Source organism: Rhea pennata, chromosome 10, assembly GCF_028389875.1.
Source record: "Rhea pennata isolate bPtePen1 chromosome 10, bPtePen1.pri, whole genome shotgun sequence".
Lineage (NCBI taxonomy): Eukaryota > Metazoa > Chordata > Aves > Rheiformes > Rheidae > Rhea > Rhea pennata.
In genome coordinates, this window is record NC_084672.1 from 4170551 (window position 1) to 4190083 (window position 19533).

The 19533-nt window shown below is 49.3% G+C and overlaps 1 protein-coding gene across 1 annotated transcript in view; it reads left to right on the forward strand.

The window, feature by feature from the left end:
* Positions 1-15490: 15490 nt before the first annotated feature.
* Positions 15491-19533, forward strand: part of ADAMTS17 (ADAM metallopeptidase with thrombospondin type 1 motif 17) — a 197284-nt gene continuing 193241 nt past the window's right edge. The window contains exons 1-2 of the mRNA XM_062583699.1: positions 15491-15628; positions 16288-16640. Coding sequence (XP_062439683.1) covers positions 15559-15628; positions 16288-16640 — 423 coding nt within the window. The 5' untranslated portion in view covers positions 15491-15558. The remainder of the gene's footprint in view (positions 15629-16287; positions 16641-19533) is intronic.

The window sequence follows — 19533 nt, forward strand, 5'->3', positions numbered from 1 at the left end:
GCCTCCTTTCTCCCCAGCACAGGAAAGGCTTTCCAGCCAGTTTTCAGGAAGAGTCTTGATCTTGCGCCGGTCTGGCTGACAACTCGGTGACCTACCCCCTTCAAAGAGGTAGTGGTGATTGTTATAAATGAGCTTTCTGTCCTTGCAGGTCAGAGATTAGGAACAGTATCACAGAATATAGAGCAAACCAAGGTTCACCACCACCGTGCAGACTGGCCAAGTGTCTTAACTCTTAGAGTGCAGAAAGAACCATTTGCCAAATAATGTTTTAATCACAGATAAATTTGAGAAAAATCCTTGCTTTTTCTAGACAATTCATGAACAGAGAGGAACCAAATTGGATACATTATCCATCATTTGTATTATTCAAGATTTGTGTTTTGAAAAAATATTCATAAAAGATCCTACATACAATTTGAACTACTCATTTAGAAAGCCAACATATTTTTATATTGCCATTAATTTGTTTTTGTTGTGCATATTAGTACTGCTTATGAAGTTGTCTGTATTAGAGAAATGTTTGAATAACATGCAATTACAGAGAGAACTGTTTTTTTTCTGAAGTGCTTCTGTTCATACATAGTCACCACAAAGTTAGATTGCCCTGGGACTGCTACCTAAATGACTAGTCATCAGCACACTGCAGATAAATTAGATGTGGATCTGAAGCTGGCAAAAGCGGAAAAGGTCTATTGAAAATAAGAGCTATGATGATTTGTGTCAGCCAAAAAGCTGTTCTGTATTTCTTATTTTTTTCCGTTTCTGTCTCTCTTGTCAAGAAGATCACTGAGGTTCTGACTTTCTGTTTCTTCCCACAGGCTTCTCTTTGCACACAAACATGAAATAAGGTGTTACAACCCAAATAATGAACCGTGGTGGGGTAAAACTTTGGTTTTATCACCTGAATTTATTCATTTTTAAAACTCATGACTAAGAATGGAATTGATAGAAAACAAATCAAACAGGGATCTGTGAGTTTTGGCTACAAGCAAGTTGCAAACTGTGAAGAATAAAAAAAAATCTTGCTGATTTAGAAAGAAAAACACCATCTCCACAGGTACTTCCCCCAGCTGTGGGTTCGAAGAAAAACAGATAATCAGCCGACAGAAATGGAAGTCCATGCTGAGAATAAGAACATAGCCTGGCTGTTAAAAAGCCAGAGAGATGGCTTGATGGCTCTTAGCCACCCAAGAGCTGGGGAGCCTTTCTATACGGAACAGCAAATGAGCCGAGAATTAATTACTCTGAGCTCGTTTCATTGGTCATGCTGAAAATCACTAAAAACTCTGTTTTTATTTCCCAGTAGCTTATGGGGCTTCCTCCTGCTCTGTCCATCCCATATAGAGCTGGGGTTTTGTTTCTTAGGGTCTGAGCTACAGACTGTCCAAGGTAGACAGAGGTCCAAAGTAGGTACCTAGAATTGAGAAAGACAAACATGTCTCTGGCTTGTCTAAAGGCATACATTTTCCCACTAAGAACATGATTTCTGCTTACAAAATCTACCCCATGCTCATGCTGTAGAGGACAGAGGGTTACCAATGTGTGACAGACAGCAAGGCAACCCTGCGTGCCATCAGCTCTGTAGAGAGGGAGCTGACCCTTTCTGAGAAGGGCTGCATGAGAGAGAAGTCGGGGCGGGGGGTTGCCAACTTATCACACAGGCTTTTCTTGGAGACACAGGTGTGAAAGACCCTCTTAAACACCAGCTGCTGCTTCCCACAGCTCAGCTCTGCAACAGGGAGCATTTTCTCTCACTCTTGCTCTGTATTTTCTGCATGATGCTACTTGGTTTATAGAAGTTGCTAGACTTCTATAAGGTCTATAGGTGAGAGCAGCATCTTCTGTTTCTGAGAGCGGCCAGTGCCAAGTGCTTGCAAGATGGATACCAACTGCCAGACCAAGGTAATCCTTCTCCCTCTCTGCTGGGAGACAGACAGAGATAGGTTCAAGCTCTGAAGCATGTTTTGGAAGAAAGGTGTTATCGTGACCTGTTGCAACTCTATAGATATTTTTGTCATTGATATGTACAACTAACAGCAGCTCTGTGCTGCTGGAGCTGGGCACACCTTGAACGACAAACTTAATTCAACTTCGGATCATTTCTTTGAATTCCCTCTGCCTGACCCATGTTTGCCATCTTATTTGCCACCCACAGGTTTTGGTCATCTGCATTGCTGCTTAATCTGGTCAGCAGAGATTGCTCCATGCCCCATCTGTGCTCTGACTCCAAAGGAGCAGCAGCGTTTGCACATACTGCCAAGGTAGCACACTTGCCTACTGAAGTGCAAGCTGTCTGGTAGACCACAAATGAGAGCAAAAGTTCCATAAAGTGTTGGAACATGATGGCAGGTGGCAGAGTAGGAAAAATTATTGGCCAGGAAATGAGGACTCCTGTAGGAAAAAAAAAATAGTTTCACTTTCCATCCTGTCATCCATGTGTGTCAAGGTCTTAAGCAGCAAAAGGAGGTAAAGTCATGACATTAATCTCTTGTCAAAGAATGGGATTCCCAGTCAAGGAAATGGATGTGATCAAAGCAATGTAATCTTCATAGAGAGCTTCAAGTAGGGCTCCGAGAGTTTATTTAACTGAAGTACCCTCTGTGGGATTACTTGAAGTTTCTAGTTTATTAGAAGACAAGGCTGAAAACATAGGTCTAAGCTTCAACATATGACTTTGCAAATATAAAGTCATAACAATCCATGTAGGATGATGTTGTTGATGTTTCAATAGGCCTAAAATTTATGAAAATATCTTCTATTTACTCAGCTGGAAAGAGTCCTGTTCTTCTGGAGTTGTGTTACCCCATAAAGCATTCGGAGGAGACTCCACAGCCATTTCAAAGTCAGAAACATTAAGTGGAATAACAAGTATAAAGTCTAGCTGCAGCAGCTTTTAAATGCAAGAAGCATGTTCTTGTAGCCATAGAATATTACTGTGCTTTGAGCTGGAGTTGGAAGAAACAGCTCCCAGGCAGTTGCTTTAGGTGGTGAAAAGTCCATATTTTTCCCACCACAAAAGAAGCTGGTTTAAAATGCTAAGAGTTGAGCAGTGAAATAGGGGATCAAATTTGCACTGAAATCTACAGGAGCTTTTCCAATGATGCCTGTGAGAACTGGCTCCAGACCTTAAGTGACTGGGTAATATGACAAGCAGCAGGATGGTACTACCAAGCTGCAATAGCTCCATTCTCCAGCTATCGGGAGTGGTACACAGCCTCATCACATCCTCCTTCTATGGCCTGGGGCAAAACCCTCCCTGTAAAACAAGATCCTGCCCTCTGCAGGGCATTCATGTGAAGCCAGCTCTGCCCAAACTGGGCATGTTCCTCTTGAGAGGCACCCCTAGCAAAGTGGTCCCTCCCTGATCAGCAGCTTCATTTTCAGCAAGCAGCCTGCCTCCAGTCCTTCTGCTCCATTTAAAATCTCAGCAGAGATGGAGTTGCTGATGCTAAAGTCCAATCCAAGGCCTAGTTTTCCAGAAAGAGGTGAATGATGAGCTGTGGTTATCATAACTGATCTTAGTGAGTGAGAGGGTTGCTGAGCCAGAGAAGGAGAGCAAAGAGAGAACCTGGAGCAAGATGGCTGAGGCAACACAGCAACACTCTAAACATAGAACCGTAACCACAAGAGCCAGAAAGCAAGGCAGTAACATGGTTAGGCAGAAAAGCCCAAAGACAAGGTAGAGGAGAAGGAAGACAGCAGCTCAGTAGTACTGGGGATTGGCCCTTTCCAAGCAGCAGAGGCTGACATTGCCTGGACTCTGCAATGAAGTTTTTGTAGTCAGGACAACTCCCTTTCCCTGAGCACCAGCAGTTTCAGATTGAGCCCAGCCAGTGAGTTCCCATGGCAGGAGCGAAGGCAGTGTGATTTGGGAAATCTTGGCAGAAGACTTGCCTGTACTTACACTCCTTTAGAAAGTCCCTTGTACATTAGCGAGCGGATGTGGAGGGATTCAGCTGGGCATAGGCCAGGTTAGCAGCAAGTCCAGGCTGACGGATCTGCAACTGTGGTGATAACCCTGTGGTTCACTGCCAGCTGTTGGGCAAGCCTCATGCTCCATTGAATCTCCAAGATGTTTCTGTGCTTTTCTTGACTCCCTGTGACTCCCCTAGAGTCCTAGAAGAGCTTCTAGAAGATTTGTGAGTTTACTTTCTATAATGAAGAACAGAAGAAAGCTACTAAAATGCCTTTCTAGTGCTAGCACATATGGATAAGCTTCTTGGCTATGTCATGGGTTGCACACAATGTGTGAAAAGTGCTGGGTGGAGTATTTCTGGAGAAGAATCCATAGAAAACAGGAGCTAAATCTTACCAGGTTGTGATAAATCTTATCAGGGTTGTGCAATCCTACCTAGTGCTTTTCCTATTTTAAAGGAGAAATTATTCAGCAACCAAAGAATGTTTTGTGTTTTCCTCTATTGCGAGAGGCAGTGAGGTCAGTCAGCAGTTGTATTCAGACTTTTTTCCCCCCTTTAAATCTCTTGGATTCCACAAAGATGGCACTTGAGCAGAAAGCAGGACACTGCAGCAATAGCCCTTATGCCTGAAGTGAGGATTTGCACATAACACACGATACATATTCATGGCATTTATTGAAAATTGCCCCCCACGTCCACTTTTGTGTTGCAATTCTCCCTTCTGCACGCAGCTATGACTCTGCTCCCCCATCAAATCCAAGTAAGAGGGCAGCCAGGATGCTCACTCTTCCCCTACCCTGGCACACACGACCAATGAGAGGCAAACTGTGAACAAGGACCTCCATGTCTACATGTTGTGCACAGGAGCTTGATTGGGCAATGACTTTTTTAAAAAAAATCTTTAGAGGCTGAACCAGAACACTCTGCAGCCTCATTCTGGCACTCAGCCACAGCTTCTGAGGTAAGGCACACATCCTGATGGACAGGGGCTCTCACCAGTGACAAAGCAGTGGAGCTGCCACCCCGTGGCTTAGCATCCTGGTTTTGGGCCACAAAAGAGCCATGCTCCTTCCAGTGAATGCCAGTGAGGGGAGAACAAATTCCTGCTCCGTAACACAACATGGAGGACAGGGAAATCTCGAAGAGGAGTCCAGTATCTTCATTTTTACACATCAGTGAGGGTTTTACTGACTGTCATGGGAACGGATGTCCTCCTGTCCTGCTGCATGATAGGATGGTAGGCGTCAGGGGGAAACGTTTGGCAAATCGACCTGTTGGTCTCTGGGCTGCAGCAGGCAGTATGGGCAAGGGGAGGGAACCCCCGACTTGCAGGCAGCGCACGTGCCGTAGGTTTTCCCCTGGTTCCCAGCCGACAGCTCCCTTAAGAGAGCCCAGAGCAGCACTGCTGGGCTGCACATGCTGCACATAGTCATGAGAAAGTGAACTGTCCACCAAGAGTCCATATGCTGTTAAAAATACATATATTGAGTTACCCGGTTATTGCTGCAAGGGCCCACGAGGTGGCAATAGCAGGACACTGCTCCCTGCTCGGACACTGCTCCCATGTAGCATATTTGCCCATCTCTTTACCCTTGACAACAAAGATTTTATTGAAGATCAAGATACAAAAGTGTTTCTTGCAACTGGCAGTCTCCACTTGGACTCCCTCTGACTGGGGAACAAGTGTCTGGTATCTCACTGGTAAAGGAGCACTGCACATTTTATCAAGACCGAGTGTTTCGTACCAGTTCGAAGGGCTAGCGTCTACCAGAGTGTTGTCAGCGAGCCTTTGCCTGGAGAAGCTGAGCTCTCCTGCTGACACCTCTGGTACCAGCCCTGTGCCTGGTGTAGCCAGGAATTGGCAGGAAAGGATGTCTAATCTTTTCTCGTATGCTTTATTGCTAGTGTTTTTTGTACTGTCTGTCAAAACTACAAATTTGTCCAGCCATAGTTTTGGGCTGCTAGTGAGGGAAGCCCTGGTCTTGCTTGGATCTTTAATGTTTGCATGCAAATAAGGATAATATAACTCTCAAGATGATGAAGGTTACTCTGCCATCTCACCTTAGGGGACAGACTCTCCACCTAAGGCCTTTGCCTTTCTGGCAAAGAGGATCCTTCAGAAGGCAGGTTTGGCCATGCTCCATGTTTCCTACCATTACTGACAATAAAGTAAAATTCCAAGGGGAGAAGGTTTGGTCCCGGCTCAGTGTGCATGTGTACAGGGTAGAAGGAGTGGGACATTAGCCTGTGAACTCAAATGGGGATGGAGACTAAGGGGCAGTTGCATACTGAATCCCTTAAATCCAAGAGGGGCTGTGCATTTTAGCCATCATATTTCTCAGGATTTGAAAATCCCAAGAAATAGCTTTGTATAAGAAAATAAACTGTGAGTAAGCATCGCAAGAACATCCTACGCTGGGCTCCAACCTCACCTGCGTGCAGCTTACCTACATGCTGCAGTTAGAGGGAGGACAGACCAGGGCTCTGGAGCTCCCCAAGGACTGTCCATCCCCAGATGGTGGTCTGTCTTCATGCTGCTGGGCACATCCCTGGGTGAGAGCAGGAACACCTGCACTGGGGAGCATGGTGGAACAGCCCTCCTCACCGTGCCTGGCAATGTTCTCATTGACAACTGTACAAGGGCAGAAGGATGAATTTCTTGGCCACTGGTTATGTGCCGGAAAAGATGAGGCATGTGGCTAGTTGTTCAGTGAATGAGGGCTATGTCATCCTGACAGGTACAATTGGCAAGGGCAGGGGTTGAGATTTAGCTTTCGCAGTCCCAAAACACTGCCCTAAACCACCTGATAACTCCCAAACACACCACAGAGCGCTGGCAGGAGGCAGCATCAAAAAGTGCTCCCTATTGAAAGCTGTTCTCAACCTTCTTTACCACAAACAGGTCACTGGAGCCTGGGGCTGAGGTACTAGGCAGCACCAGGCAGTGCAAAACCCAGCACTGATACTGGATTTGTTACAGATGCAGAGCAGAGAGAAAAGACAGAAGTCTTAAGAGTTGTAAGAGAAATTTCCCCCAAGGATTGCGGAGAAGGTCTCAGCATCCTGAAGGGGACACTTAGCATCACTGGGCTGGTTCCTGCCAGGAGGAAGTTTTGGGCATGGGTTCCACAAAACATGCACTGAGGAACCCAGTGGCTCCATCGCTGCGCTAAGCCCTGGCTGAATACAGCCCACTGAGCCAGCCACTCCCACATTCCCCTTGAGTGTCAGCAGGCAAAAGGGATCTGTTGGTATAAACAAGCTGTTTAATCCCACTGGACAAAACCTTCCCGGTCTGGCTACACTCAGCTGTGGCTGTAGAGAGTTGGGAACTGATATGCTTTGATGCTGAGATGAAGCATTTGCTTGAGCTCTCTCACTGTGTGGCTGTGGACACGTAGGCACTCGGTGCTGTGGATGATGGGGACAGCCTCCACGGTCCCCACCTGACCCCAGCTCATCTCTAGATTTCTCTTTCAAAAGTAGGCAGCTGAATTTGACTGTTCCAGCAGAGACTGAAGCATGTTTCTGCATGGACACAGTGCTCAGCTCAGTCTGCTCTGGCTTCAGGATCATTTCTGGAGAACACCCTTGGTTTCACCCAGAGATCCTAAGGGGCCAATGCACCAAGGCATAGCTCTTCAACTGGCTTTAATGCTACCTGCCCACTCACTTGCTGTGAGCATGGTGGGTGCCTGGGTCTGGGGGGGGGTACCCAGTCATTCACCCAGTTTCTTCTGGTACAGCTCACAGACAGCATGAGACTCCTTACTGCCAGCAGGGTGACTGAAATGCAACTCCTCTCCATTCCTTGTGGGTGCCAAGCCCAGTAAGTGAGATGAGGCAGTTATAATAGTCCTAGAGTGATGATAATATTTTGCTTTTATGAACAAATCCTTGGTACCAAGACAAAGTCAATTGCCAGCTCTGCTGGGCAAGAGGACCTAGCACCAGAGGGGGATCCTGATTCTGTTCTTGGTTCACCGTCTGACTTTGTAAATAGTGGTAGTACTGGCCCCAAATGGATTGGGTGGCTGGTGCTGACTAGAGCAGGATGTGCTCTAAACAAGCTCTAAACTCCAAACAAGTCATTTGCTGCAGAACCCTGCATTGGCTCAGCTGGCTGATTCTTACCTGGTGGTGCTGAGCAGGTTGTGTTGATGAGGACAGTCAGGTTTCCTTGCCGGTTGCGGAGGAAAAGGCAGCTCCCATGGTTCCTGACAGAAGTGTAACATGCACACACTCCATCACGATGTGTAGCTTTACAGGTGCAGACGGGTAATGGTTCCAGCACATCATGTCTGGTCAGCTCCCTTATTCCTGAAAACGAAGAAGCTTCTGCTGCTTCAGGTCAGCTCAAGAGCCAGAGCATGGGGGTCTTGCCCCAAGCAGGTGCTTCAAGTGACTCCTAGGCTAGACAATTAACATATGCCAACATTTGGCCAAACATCCTACTTTGCATCTCCAGACTGTGGGGCTCAGGCTATAGGCTGAGCGACAGCACGCTGGAGGCTGCCTGGCCACAAGTGCCCACAGGCCCCTCCTGGCCTGGGGTGTTCATCCTCCTCCACAGGGGCAGTGCTGGGGAATATGCTGACTCAGATAAGGGCAATCAGGAAAGAGCGTGAAAGCTGAGTAGTCCATAGAGGGACAGTGCAGAGCATCCAAGTCTGGGGAGAAGGCTGGCAAAGCTGTATTGTCAATTTTTTAAAGCTCAGCTCCAGGTAACAGGAGGTTACGGGCTCTGAGTTCGGCACTGCTTCAGACAGCAGCCTAGGAATAATGCTTGTACACTGCTCTGCACCCACAACAGGAGGCACCAGGCTGCTGTGAGCACTGACACAAACTTGCTTAAAGGGTAAAGTTGGCCTGGTGAGTACTGACAGCACTGACTGCTGTTGCATTTTGGTCCTGCCACTGCTCTTAGGTAAAAGGGGAAGGTTGATTGATAGATTTGTGTAAAGATTAGTTCAAATGCTTTGACAAATCTTTGAGGAGGGCTGGGGAGCAGCTTGAATATGAGACAAAAGAAGAGTAAGACATAGGTCCAGAGCAGTTATAACCCAAGAACGTGGACTTGGGGCTGCTTCACTCCCGCAAGAGAGAAGGGATATCCTATGGGCCTTGTCTGGTGGGGCATCACCTTGGGCACAATCCTTCCTGCTTGAATGGTGTCTCTTTTTTCCCCTCTGCCCTGGCTTGTGGCCCCATGCACGCTCCCACTGCCCTAGCCAGCAGTGAGGAGGTGAATCCCTGGCCTGTAGCACTTGGCCACGGGCTCCCCTCTCCATGGATAAGATGGTGCCTTTACAGCCTGAGAAGAGCTGGCTCCCAGGCTGCAACCCACCTCAGAGCACGAAAGAGCTTGGAAGGGCCCCCGGCCATCCCTGCTCAGGGGTATATTGAGTTTTCTGTTTGCTCGCAAGTGTAATCAGCCAAGATACAGTGAAGGGAGGCGAGAGAGCTCAAAGGAGAGGTGTTAAAGAAATAGGAAAACACTATTAAAAGTGTTTTAAGTTGGCAGTTTCCCTTATTAGTACTTTCATGGCAGAAAGAAGGCACTTCAGGTCTGTGCAGTTGTGCTGTGCCATCACATCCAGGACCCTTAGCACACCCTCCCAGGTGGCTGTTTCGAGCCCCTCTGCATCACCTCTGTTTCTCCTTCAAGCCATATACTAACCACTTGTGCCCTTGGCTTACAAACTCCCATTTTTTGACTCCCTGAGCCTGCTACAAGGGATATGACTGATGACTTTTATATGAAATATTTGCACAGGGGGCAATCTCCAATCCAGGACAGGTGTCAGATAGAAAGGGAGGTGTCTCAGGAGAAGGAAGAGGCCAGACGCAGCATGCAACCAGCTGAGGGATAGGATCAGGAAAGGAGGGTGGTGGAGTCTGTGGAAAAGGGCCCTACTGCTACATGCTCTCAGTATTCAGAAAATCTCCTTCCACACCAAAAGACAAATCATGGGATCAGTTTCTGAGACAGGATGATTTTAAACAGTCCTACGGCTGGGAACCTCTTCCTTTGCTCCCTGGACAATGATCTCTAGTCTTCCTGCTGCTCACATTCCCCAGCCTGTCACAGGGTCAAACACTCAGTGACAGAGTCAAATGAGAAATCAAAGTCTTGTGATTCTAGGAGCCAAGGCTTGGAGAGGAAAAACCCAAACAAAACATAAAACTGAACAAAAGAAAGTGCCAGCTTTTCCCAGGTCCCTGATAACATCATCAGAGGTGGCAACCCTGGACTTCATAAAAAGCCTTGCTGAACTTTAGGGTCAGCCTCAAACAACGACAGCTCTTTCCTTTGTCCCGTTTGCTCCTGCATGCCTGGGGAGTGACGTGCGGCTGATCATTATTGCCTGGGTGATGGCTATCTATGCTGCTCCCAGATACCAAACAGACCCTGGACTCGCCTTCTCTGTATTTCAAAATCCCGGTATGGTGTGGATGGAGGCAATGATACATTCACATTTCTGAGCTCGCTAGGCAAAGTACTATCTGGGCAGTGCTGGTGGGAGTGGCCTCGGGCTCCCCAGCTCCTGTTGTTGCTTAGTTGTGAACAGGTTTTTTTTTAGATATATTTAACAGCTTTTCTCACCCACAGCAACAGGCATGCAATGAGATTTTCTGCTCCTGACAGCGCTGCCTCCTGATCCCTCTGAAATTCTGCACCAGGGCAGTGAGATTTGCTGGGGGGTTTTGCTCGCCCCATCGGCTCCCATTCAGCCATGTGCACGGGGTCATGGATGCCGCAGCACAAGTGTCCAGGGCTGCGTTTGTGCAGGCAGCTGTGGCATCAGCATGGGGATGTGGCTGGATCTCCTCTGCCACAGGGCAGGTGTGATATGACCTGGGATTTCAGGCATGCATTCTTCAACCCGTATCCCACAGGATTTTTTTTTTCTCTTTCCTCTGTACTCCATGGAAGTAGGACATTTTCCCCCACTGCTGCTGGGTGAAGCTGTGAGGGCCCTGGAGACAGACAGGAGGAAACGTTTGGAGGGAAGATCTCCAAGGAAAACTACATGCAATGAACTCACTTTTTGTGAGACAGATTTATCTCAACCAAAGCAAACTTCCTCTGACAAAAAGAAACACCTGCCAGCCCGTGAATACGTGTCCCTATGAGGAGAAAGACGGGGCCAGGTCTCTTGCTAAGGATTTACCTTAACTGAAGCAGACTGCATGCTTCCTTGGACACAGGCACTGGAGACTCATCTCTCTCTCTGGGCCTTTGAGATCATACTGATTTTTCCTGTCTGCTCCTTCTTACCCCCAGGAGCTTAGGAACTGGCTGTCATTTTCAGCCAAACTTGACAGAGATGACTCAGAGGGAGTTTTTTTTCTCACATGAGCTCAGGAGAATTTAGCCTTCTGAAAAGAGAGACTTTGTAAGTGCCTCTGCTAAGTGCTGCCTCAATGGTATAAGACACCGGAGAATCCACAGAAGGGACTCTGCCCTTAAATACTCTCTGTCTAAGGAAGAAGTTTTAATCAAATTCTCTGTCAACTGTACAAGACCAATCTGTAGGAAACCTGCTTCTGGCAAGTATAGAACTACTTATACTTATCTGTTTGCTTTAAGAGATAAAAGAGCCTCTCTGTCATTGCGATGTCCCTGGCTTGTTTGGGGAGTATTTGCATGTGCAAGAGCAGCTCCCAGTAGGTCCCCCTGACAAGCCTGGCCAAACTCTGCAGCCACGTGCAGCTGCAACATGAAGAGAAGCCTGCAGTGAGGTGAGGATCTGAAGGCAGAGCGTCGGCTGGGAGAGCATCACCCTTAGGCCCCTGGCAGGAAGGGTTTGGAGTGTGGTGGCTGGGGAGAAGGGAGAAGGCTGATTAATGGCCAAGTTAACCCTTGGTATGCTGGCATTTTCCAGGCAGCAAGCCAAATAACTGCTCGGGAAGATGTATATAACACATGTCTGCAGTCTCCAAAGGGTTATTAACTGTTCGATAATGGCCATGAAACTTGGCTTCCTCATCATCCATTTAAAATTGCTAAAAAATAAAACGTGAGCTTCCAAAGGGGAGAGGGCTTGTTTCTTAGGAACAACAGGGCCAAATCTACTCTTTGATGGTGAGAGGAGGAGGAAACCCCCTGTGAACCGGGGACAGAGAAGAAATTGCACATGCTGCGATAGCACTGCAGCCTCATCCTGCGACACACATTATCCTTATCGATAACAATTTCAAAATTATTTCTGAAAAATCTACGGCATTAAATTATTAAGGAAAGTCTGTGTCTCACTAGAGCTTTAGGGTTTGAATTAAATAAAAGTTCTGCCTCTAAGACAGTTTCCTGTTGTGTGGGTCTGCGAGGTACCTTGTTCACAGTCAACACCAAGGCTTGGCCGGGATGTTGCCTCCGCTGCTGGGGGTTGCAGCCTGCCGGGCCCTTGCCTGGATACTCTGCAACTCCACAATGCTGAACTGCAGGGGGTGGCTTGCTGAGTGCTACATTTTTAGGAATTTGGAGAGATAAAGCCAGATGAAGAGGCAGGGAGCTGCATTTGTGTGGTTGGAGGGATCCAGATGGTGCAGTGATGTCCACACAAAGACTTCTCTACCAGCGCAGCGCCACTTTCAAGAACTGTATCAGCCACAAGAATGCTTTAAATATAGACTTTTTATTTGTGCCCCTTTTCCCTCACACCATTAAATTTATTATTTCTCTGTAGTGTTTTATTATTTTGGCTGAGGATTTTGTTAGGTTAGTGAACTAAAAATTAAGCAAATCTAGGACACCTGTCAAGCTCTTCTGAGAGAGGTGAGGCATCAGCTGTAGCCCCTTAGCAAACGATGATAGCTGAGTTTAAACATGACTGTCTGAGGTCCAGGCAAGATCTGGCAGCTCATGTGTCTAGTTGCGTGTTGGCTTGCAGAAAGGATTGCCACTAGAGGAACAGCTACGGGGAAGCTGCTGCCCAGAGACCTGCTGTGCCAGCCTCATCTGGATCTGATCTGACTTAGATGGCAATGCGGGGGTTGTCGGTTCACTTCAGGTCAGGAGAGAAATTCAGGGTCTGAGGCTTTGTTTCAGCCATGTTAGGAACAGACACTACTGAGGCAATCCTAAACTGAGTTTTTGCATCATTTGGGTGGGTTCTGAGTAAGTACTTTTGCTGTGATAACATTTCTTGTTAGAGAGCAGACTGAGCCTTAAAAGAGTCTGGAAAACCAAGCTACTAAATCCCAGCTGATCTCACATTAAGAAAGTGAATTTGATCCACTGGTCCTGGGTTTGTGCTGATTTTGTGATAGCAGGAAGGGCTGATGGCAGCTTGAAGACCTCAGGTCTCAAGCAGCCTCTACATCTCCCGCAGGAGCGGAGCTCGAAGGAAGCACGGTACCTGTTATGTGGGGCCTGTCTCAATGTCTGGAAGAAAGAAAACCCTGTATGTCTCCCTGGCATGGCTTATAACTATCTACCTGGTAACATTATTTATAAAGCATGATCACTTGTCGTGTGGGGCAACCCCAGATGCCCTGAGCAGAAGCAGAACTAGAAAACAAAACCATTTGCTCAGAAAATAGAAGGGTAAAACCAACTAGCGAAGGGCTGTTGGTTTAGACTTCCACAGAGCTCTTCTTTGCAGGAAGGCTCCTGACATCCACCCTTTACAAACAAGCAAACAAGTGATCTTAGATATATGAAGTCCAACCTGTCACCCATTGTACCGGGACTTCCATCATGGTGCAGCCGACCCCATGCAATGCTAGTTGCAAATGTCTGTATGGGGTGGACAGAGCCCAGACACGAGGTTGAGAGGAACTTGTCTGACTTTGGGAAGGAGACAGGTTTTGGTCAAGGAGGAGAAAAACCAATCTTGTGTCGTGGTTCCTCCCTTATTTCATCTTTCACTTTGTCTTGCTGCAGTCTGACCCTGCCTGGTGAGTGAAGGGGATCATGTAAATGGAAGGGACTGCATTTGGTGGTTTTCTGAGCAGAAATCTTGGCTCACAGCACTGATCATTCAAAAATCATTTTGAATTGCCCTCCTTCATTCTCTCCTCCATTTTGTGCTAACATGCTGTCTGCAAAGCTTTTTTCCAGTCCTCATGTCAATCTTTTCCTAGTTTCAAACATCCCTTGTCTTAGTCCTCCTCTAGTTGTCCAGTCCAGCGGGGAAAAACATACAAATCTGATTCCCCTCATCTCAGAGCCATTACCGCTGCCAGTACAACTTTGGACAATTTTTGTGCAAGTGCTGCACAGAAATCTGCCAGAGTCATTCACACTCTTTTATGGGTCTTCCTTTGAATTCTTCTAAGATTTCAGCAACAAAGTTGCAGATTTTTGCAGAAGTTTAAGCTCTGGGACACTTCTCTGGAGCTCAGCAGCAGTTAAAGCTGCTAACACATTGGGTCTTCACTGCTTTCTAAGCCTCAGCCATATCAGGAGCCCAGGACCTGACCAAAGTCTATCAAATGCTGTGAAAATCTTTCTACTGCTGGAAATTGTCCTCTGGCTTTTCATGGCTCCAGGAGCAGGCTGACTTCCCCAGCCCTGGGCAGCTGAGGACACACAGGACCTCTCTAAAACCCTGAGGCAAAGGAGCCCTTTGGGGCTGCAGTGTAAAAATCAGTCTTCGGCTATATCACTTGAACATTACGCACTTGTTTCTTGCTTTCTTTCTTGGGATGAGTGTTCACAGGAATACGTAAGATCCTTGTCCCAAACCTTTGTGCCCTCGTATATTCCCAGCCTCACAATACTTTTTTTCTGGCGATCTGAGACATGCAGAGGGGATGCTTTTAGTAACGAAGAAGAGGATATGCAGAAAGCATGACAGAGGAGCCCTCTGTTTCTGTCAGATCTTTTATGCATAACTAGCCACCTGAACATTTCAGACTGCTCCACAGGCACCAAACCGGTCGCACCCCTGGGGAGCTGGCTATAGAAATGGCGGGAAGCCTACGAGGGTGGCAGGAGACAGCAGGCCATGCCTGGCTGCGGCGGCGGTTCGCATCAACTGCGCGCTGACAGAGGTGACCCTTCAGCTTTCAGCAGCCGCGAGCGGCTTTTGGCGCCCGACATCAGGGACTTCCAGGGAATGCGGGTGCACAAGATGGTAGCAGTATTATTATTTCCGTATCAGCGCGTTGCTCTGCAGTGTGAGTGGTTGCTGATACTGCTCTAAAGCAGGGGGAAAAAACAAAAAACAAAAAACTTTTCCAGCTTGCCTTGGTCAGGGAGGCGTGAGGGAGCGACTCGCCAACGCCAGGCGCCGCCCCGCCGCGTGCGCGGAGCCTGCGCCGCTCTCCGCGCCCCGCGAAACCCGAGCGAGCCGGAGCGAGCCGGATCCGACCGGACTGGGGCAGGAGAGGGCGCCCCCTGCCGGGCGCCCCGCCGCGCGGCGCCCAAACCACGTGTACCCTCCCCTCCCCGCACCACCCAGCTATTTACCCCAGCGCTGAGCGCCGCAGCCAATGGGCGAGCGGAAGGCGGTGCTTGGCGGGCCCCTGCGCCAATGAGCGCGGGAAGGGGGCGGGGCCGGGCGCGCACCGCGTCGGGCTTGTCGGCGGCGCCGTCTACTTTTTCCGAGGGCGGGGAGGGCTCACTCCGGGCCGGGCGCCGCCGCCGCCGCGCTGCACGCACCGCTCGCCGGGGCCCGACCGCTGCCATAAAATGTTTGACGGTTGCCTCCTGCCTCTCGTCTTCCCTTTCCTGCTGCTGTGGGGACTGGACGCCGGCACAGGTAGCGCTTCCCCCCCCCCCCGCGCCCCTTCCGCCGCCGCGGCCCCCGGCGCGCCGCGTGCAGTCGCAGACCGCGGGGCATGCACCGGATCCCCTGCGTGGCGGCGGTCCCAGTCTGCCGGGCGAGTTGCTCCAGGCTTTTGTAATTTTTTTTTTCCCCTGTCCTCTCGCTGCTGCTGCTGTAACGTTTCATGTGGAAAGCTGCTGACTGTCCTTGGCTGCAGCTTCGGCTTGCTCTGCTTTTCCCCTTCTCCCTGCAGATTTTTATTGGGGTTGGTGAAATGCGATGCTTGTGTCTGAGCTATGTATTTTTTTTTAATGATACAAGTAACTTTAGCATTTGCTCTATTCCTCTCTTCCCTGCACGTTTTTGTCTCTAATATATGTGTGTGTGTGTATGTATATTGATGTGTGTATATATATATCTATATACACACACACACACATGCATAAATATATATACATATATATATATATATAGCAGGGGAAATAAATCCCCTTTCCTCCGCTGGCTCCGTGGCCTCTGCAGCCTGTTCGGTTTCCAGCGCGTGAGCGGCCGAGCCCGCGAGCCGGGCGCGGGCGCGGGGCTGCGGGGAGGGAAGGGAGCGGGCCGGGGTGCGGCGGGGCGAGCGCCTGAGCCCGTCTCCTTCTCGCCTGCAGCTGGCGGCGCGGAGCTGGAAGTGGTGATCCCGGAGCGAGTGGCGCTGGAGAAGATCCACCTGCTGCCGCCCGCGGCGCGAGGGGAGCGCGGCGGCGCGCGGCGGCGGCGGGCGCTGCCGCGGGCGGCCGAGGCGGTGCTGCTCCGCCTGCCCGCCGCCGGCACCGAGCTCTACGTGCACCTCCGGCGCGACCTGCGCTTCCTCGCCCGGGGCTTCGTGGTGGAGCAGCGGCGCGGCGAGGCGCGGCGGGCGCCGGGGCCGCGGCGGCCCGCCGAGGAGCGGCTCTGCTTCTACACGGGACACGTGCTGAACCGCAGCGACTCCTTCGCCTCCCTCAGCACCTGCGCCGGGCTGGTACTGACCCCCCCTCCCCCCGCCGCGCCGCGCCGCGCCGCGCCGCGCGCGCGCCGCTCTCCCCGCGCGAGGCGGCGAGCGGCCGTTGGGCTCGCGCGCGCCCCCGCCTGAGGGGCCGCCCGCCCCCGCCGGGCCCCTCCGCCGGCCGCCCGGGGCCTTGCGGTTCCCCCAACCCCGGCTTCGGCCAGGGCTGGCGCTCTGCGCCCGCGTCCCTTGGCAAACGCCGCCCACGCGTGGCTGGGGAACGCTCTGTCCCGTCCCCCCAATTTGGCCCTTTCCCGGGTCACCCCCCCCCCCCCCCCGGCGGCGGTGACCTGGTTGCGCTCCCTCCGGAGCGAGTGTCCTCGGCGGTGCAGCCTCGGGCCGCGTGTGCTGCAGCAGGGCGCTGGTTCTCCTCGGGGTGTCCTCCAGCAGGACGCTGGTTCTCCTCGGGGTGTCCTCCAGCAGGGCGCTGGTTCTCCTCAGCTGGAGGCGTCTGCGGGCGCCTTCCCGGGAGCTGCGGTGGTAGGACGCCCCGCAGCGCGGCTCTGCCGCAGGAACCGGCGGCCGACCAGCTCAGAGACGCCTTTCCCGAGGCGGGTGACAGGACTCCTCTGCCCGAGGACTTAGCGTTTTCAGGCGGCTCCACAGCGCGGTGGCAGAGCTTGGTGCCGTCTGCACGAACGGGATGAGGCGCTTGGTCTGAGGCTCCCCCTTGGATAAGGTGGCCGAATACTTCAGGGAGCGGGATGGGGCTGCCAGAGATCTCTGAGGGGTCTGGATCCATGGTCCGGGCCTGGGCCTGGGGTCTTCTGGCACGCTGATATGAAGAGGTGTTCTTGCGTGGGGCAGCCTCTGTGGTGACATGGTGAAGATTTAGATACTTAAGACGGTGGTTAGTTTGTAATTACACTTGATAACTTGAAACCACTTCTGAAAGTCATTGAGGCATTAAGCATAGATTCTCAGTAAATAGTCATGGGAGTCTGCTTAATTTCTCAGTACAGAGCTGTTGATGGAGATTTCATCTTAAGTTTCTCTGAAGATACAGTTCTTCATGTATTTTTATAGTCAGGGCTTGAGCCTTTGCTTCAGAGCCATATGAGGGCGCTGTGCCTCAGGTTTAAGAAAACATGTGCATCCAAGATACTGAATATTTGAGTGGCGCTGTAAATCGAGCTATGTACCACCAAGGGAATTCAGAGTTTAAAACTGATATCTCTAGTTGAAGCTTTAAATTACTAACAGTTCTGAACTTTTGTCACTAAGCATGTTTTGATAATCCCACTCATGAAGCACTGGCCTTTTAAAGCTTCTATTTTAGCAGAGCTAAAAAGTGCAAACAAGCAGAGAAGGAACCTTTTAAAAAGAGGAATGTAGCTGTAGGCACAGTACTAATTGCCTGAGATCGGGGAATGGAGGAGGAGGAGTGAGACAGATTGGCGATATTCCCAGTAGAAGAGTTGGAAAAGAAACAAGACTAGTTAGTTTTTGTTTGTTCAGCCTAGACTAGTTTGTTTTTTGTTTGTTCTGCGATATTGTGGTTCATATTTTCAAAATATGTTTGTATTATATGAAGCCTAAACAGTGACCAGATTGACATTATTGAGCTAGATGCGCTCAGATTCAGAAAGGGATTGGTGTGAAATCTGGCTGGTTGTGCCACCTCTTCAGATGAAAGTTAATACTGGCATGTGTGTAAGTAGCAAAGTTGGTAGAGCTCGGCTCAGCTTTGCCTGTGAATTTGGTCTTGGGAGCACTGAGAGTGGTATGGGCAGATGTGTTGAGAAAGATGTGTTCCCACATGTCAGGACACTTCTTTTCTATTAGAGGAATCCATTCATTTACTCTTCATGCAGATAACCATCAGGAATGGGAAAAGGGCTCAAAGCAGATGTGTGATACTTGTGAGTATGTTAAGGGAGCAGAAAACTGAAATTTCTTTGGGGTGAATCTCAGTTTAAGATGAACCTCTAACTTTTGAAATGGGTTCATTACTATGGTTAAAGGAACCTTTCGGCTTCTTAAGTCTATTCCTGTCATATAATGTGAAACACATCTGATTTTTAGTCTGTTTTCACAGGATTTACTTTGCCTTTTGCAGTGATTGTACTAAAACCACATACTTACAGTGAAAGCTATGCTATTGAGTGGGAAGATGCTTCCAGGGATCAGAGGAATGGATAGTTTGCCTAAGATCACATAGGAAGTCCTGATTCTGCTGTGAATGGAACTAAAGTTGCATGATTCTAGAGCCCAAATCATTTGTCTCTTACTCTTGTGATTTCAAATACTGAAACATTACTACAGCGGGTTTTAAATTTTCAGAATGCTTCCTTAAGCTTTGTTTGCAGCAGAAAACTAAGACTTTGCCTTCATTAGCAGCACAGATTCACAGGCAGGGATACAGATGAAGCTTGCATGGTGAGCAAGAAGACCTTGCAGCTGGTTTATCCTGGCATTTGTCTGCGGAGCAGTGCTAGCACGATGTGGGAGATTTCCTGAAAACTCTAGTGCCAGAGTGCTCATAGGATTGGAGCTGGTTGCTGAAGACACCTTGTTCAGAAAAGCTGGTTGCTCAGAAGATAGTAATACTGTATCCTGATCTACAACTGACTTAGACTGTTGTAATCATATACCTCAGCTGTGCTGTAAATCATGCAAGAGGTAATATTAAGTGGTCATGGTAAATGGACACAGTGGTGTGAAAACTGATCTACAGCCAGACTGTGAATTACTTTCTGATAGCATTAGCAGGTTTCCAGTGTGGCATCCAGAGGTTATTTTTGTTTTTTAAACTCTACTTGCAGATGCTTATTTTAATCGGCATGTGGTCCTTTGTAGTTTCCTGCTGCAGCTTGTGATGGCATTGAGAAGGGTGTCCATGCTGTTCTAGCTACATCAGACCATAATG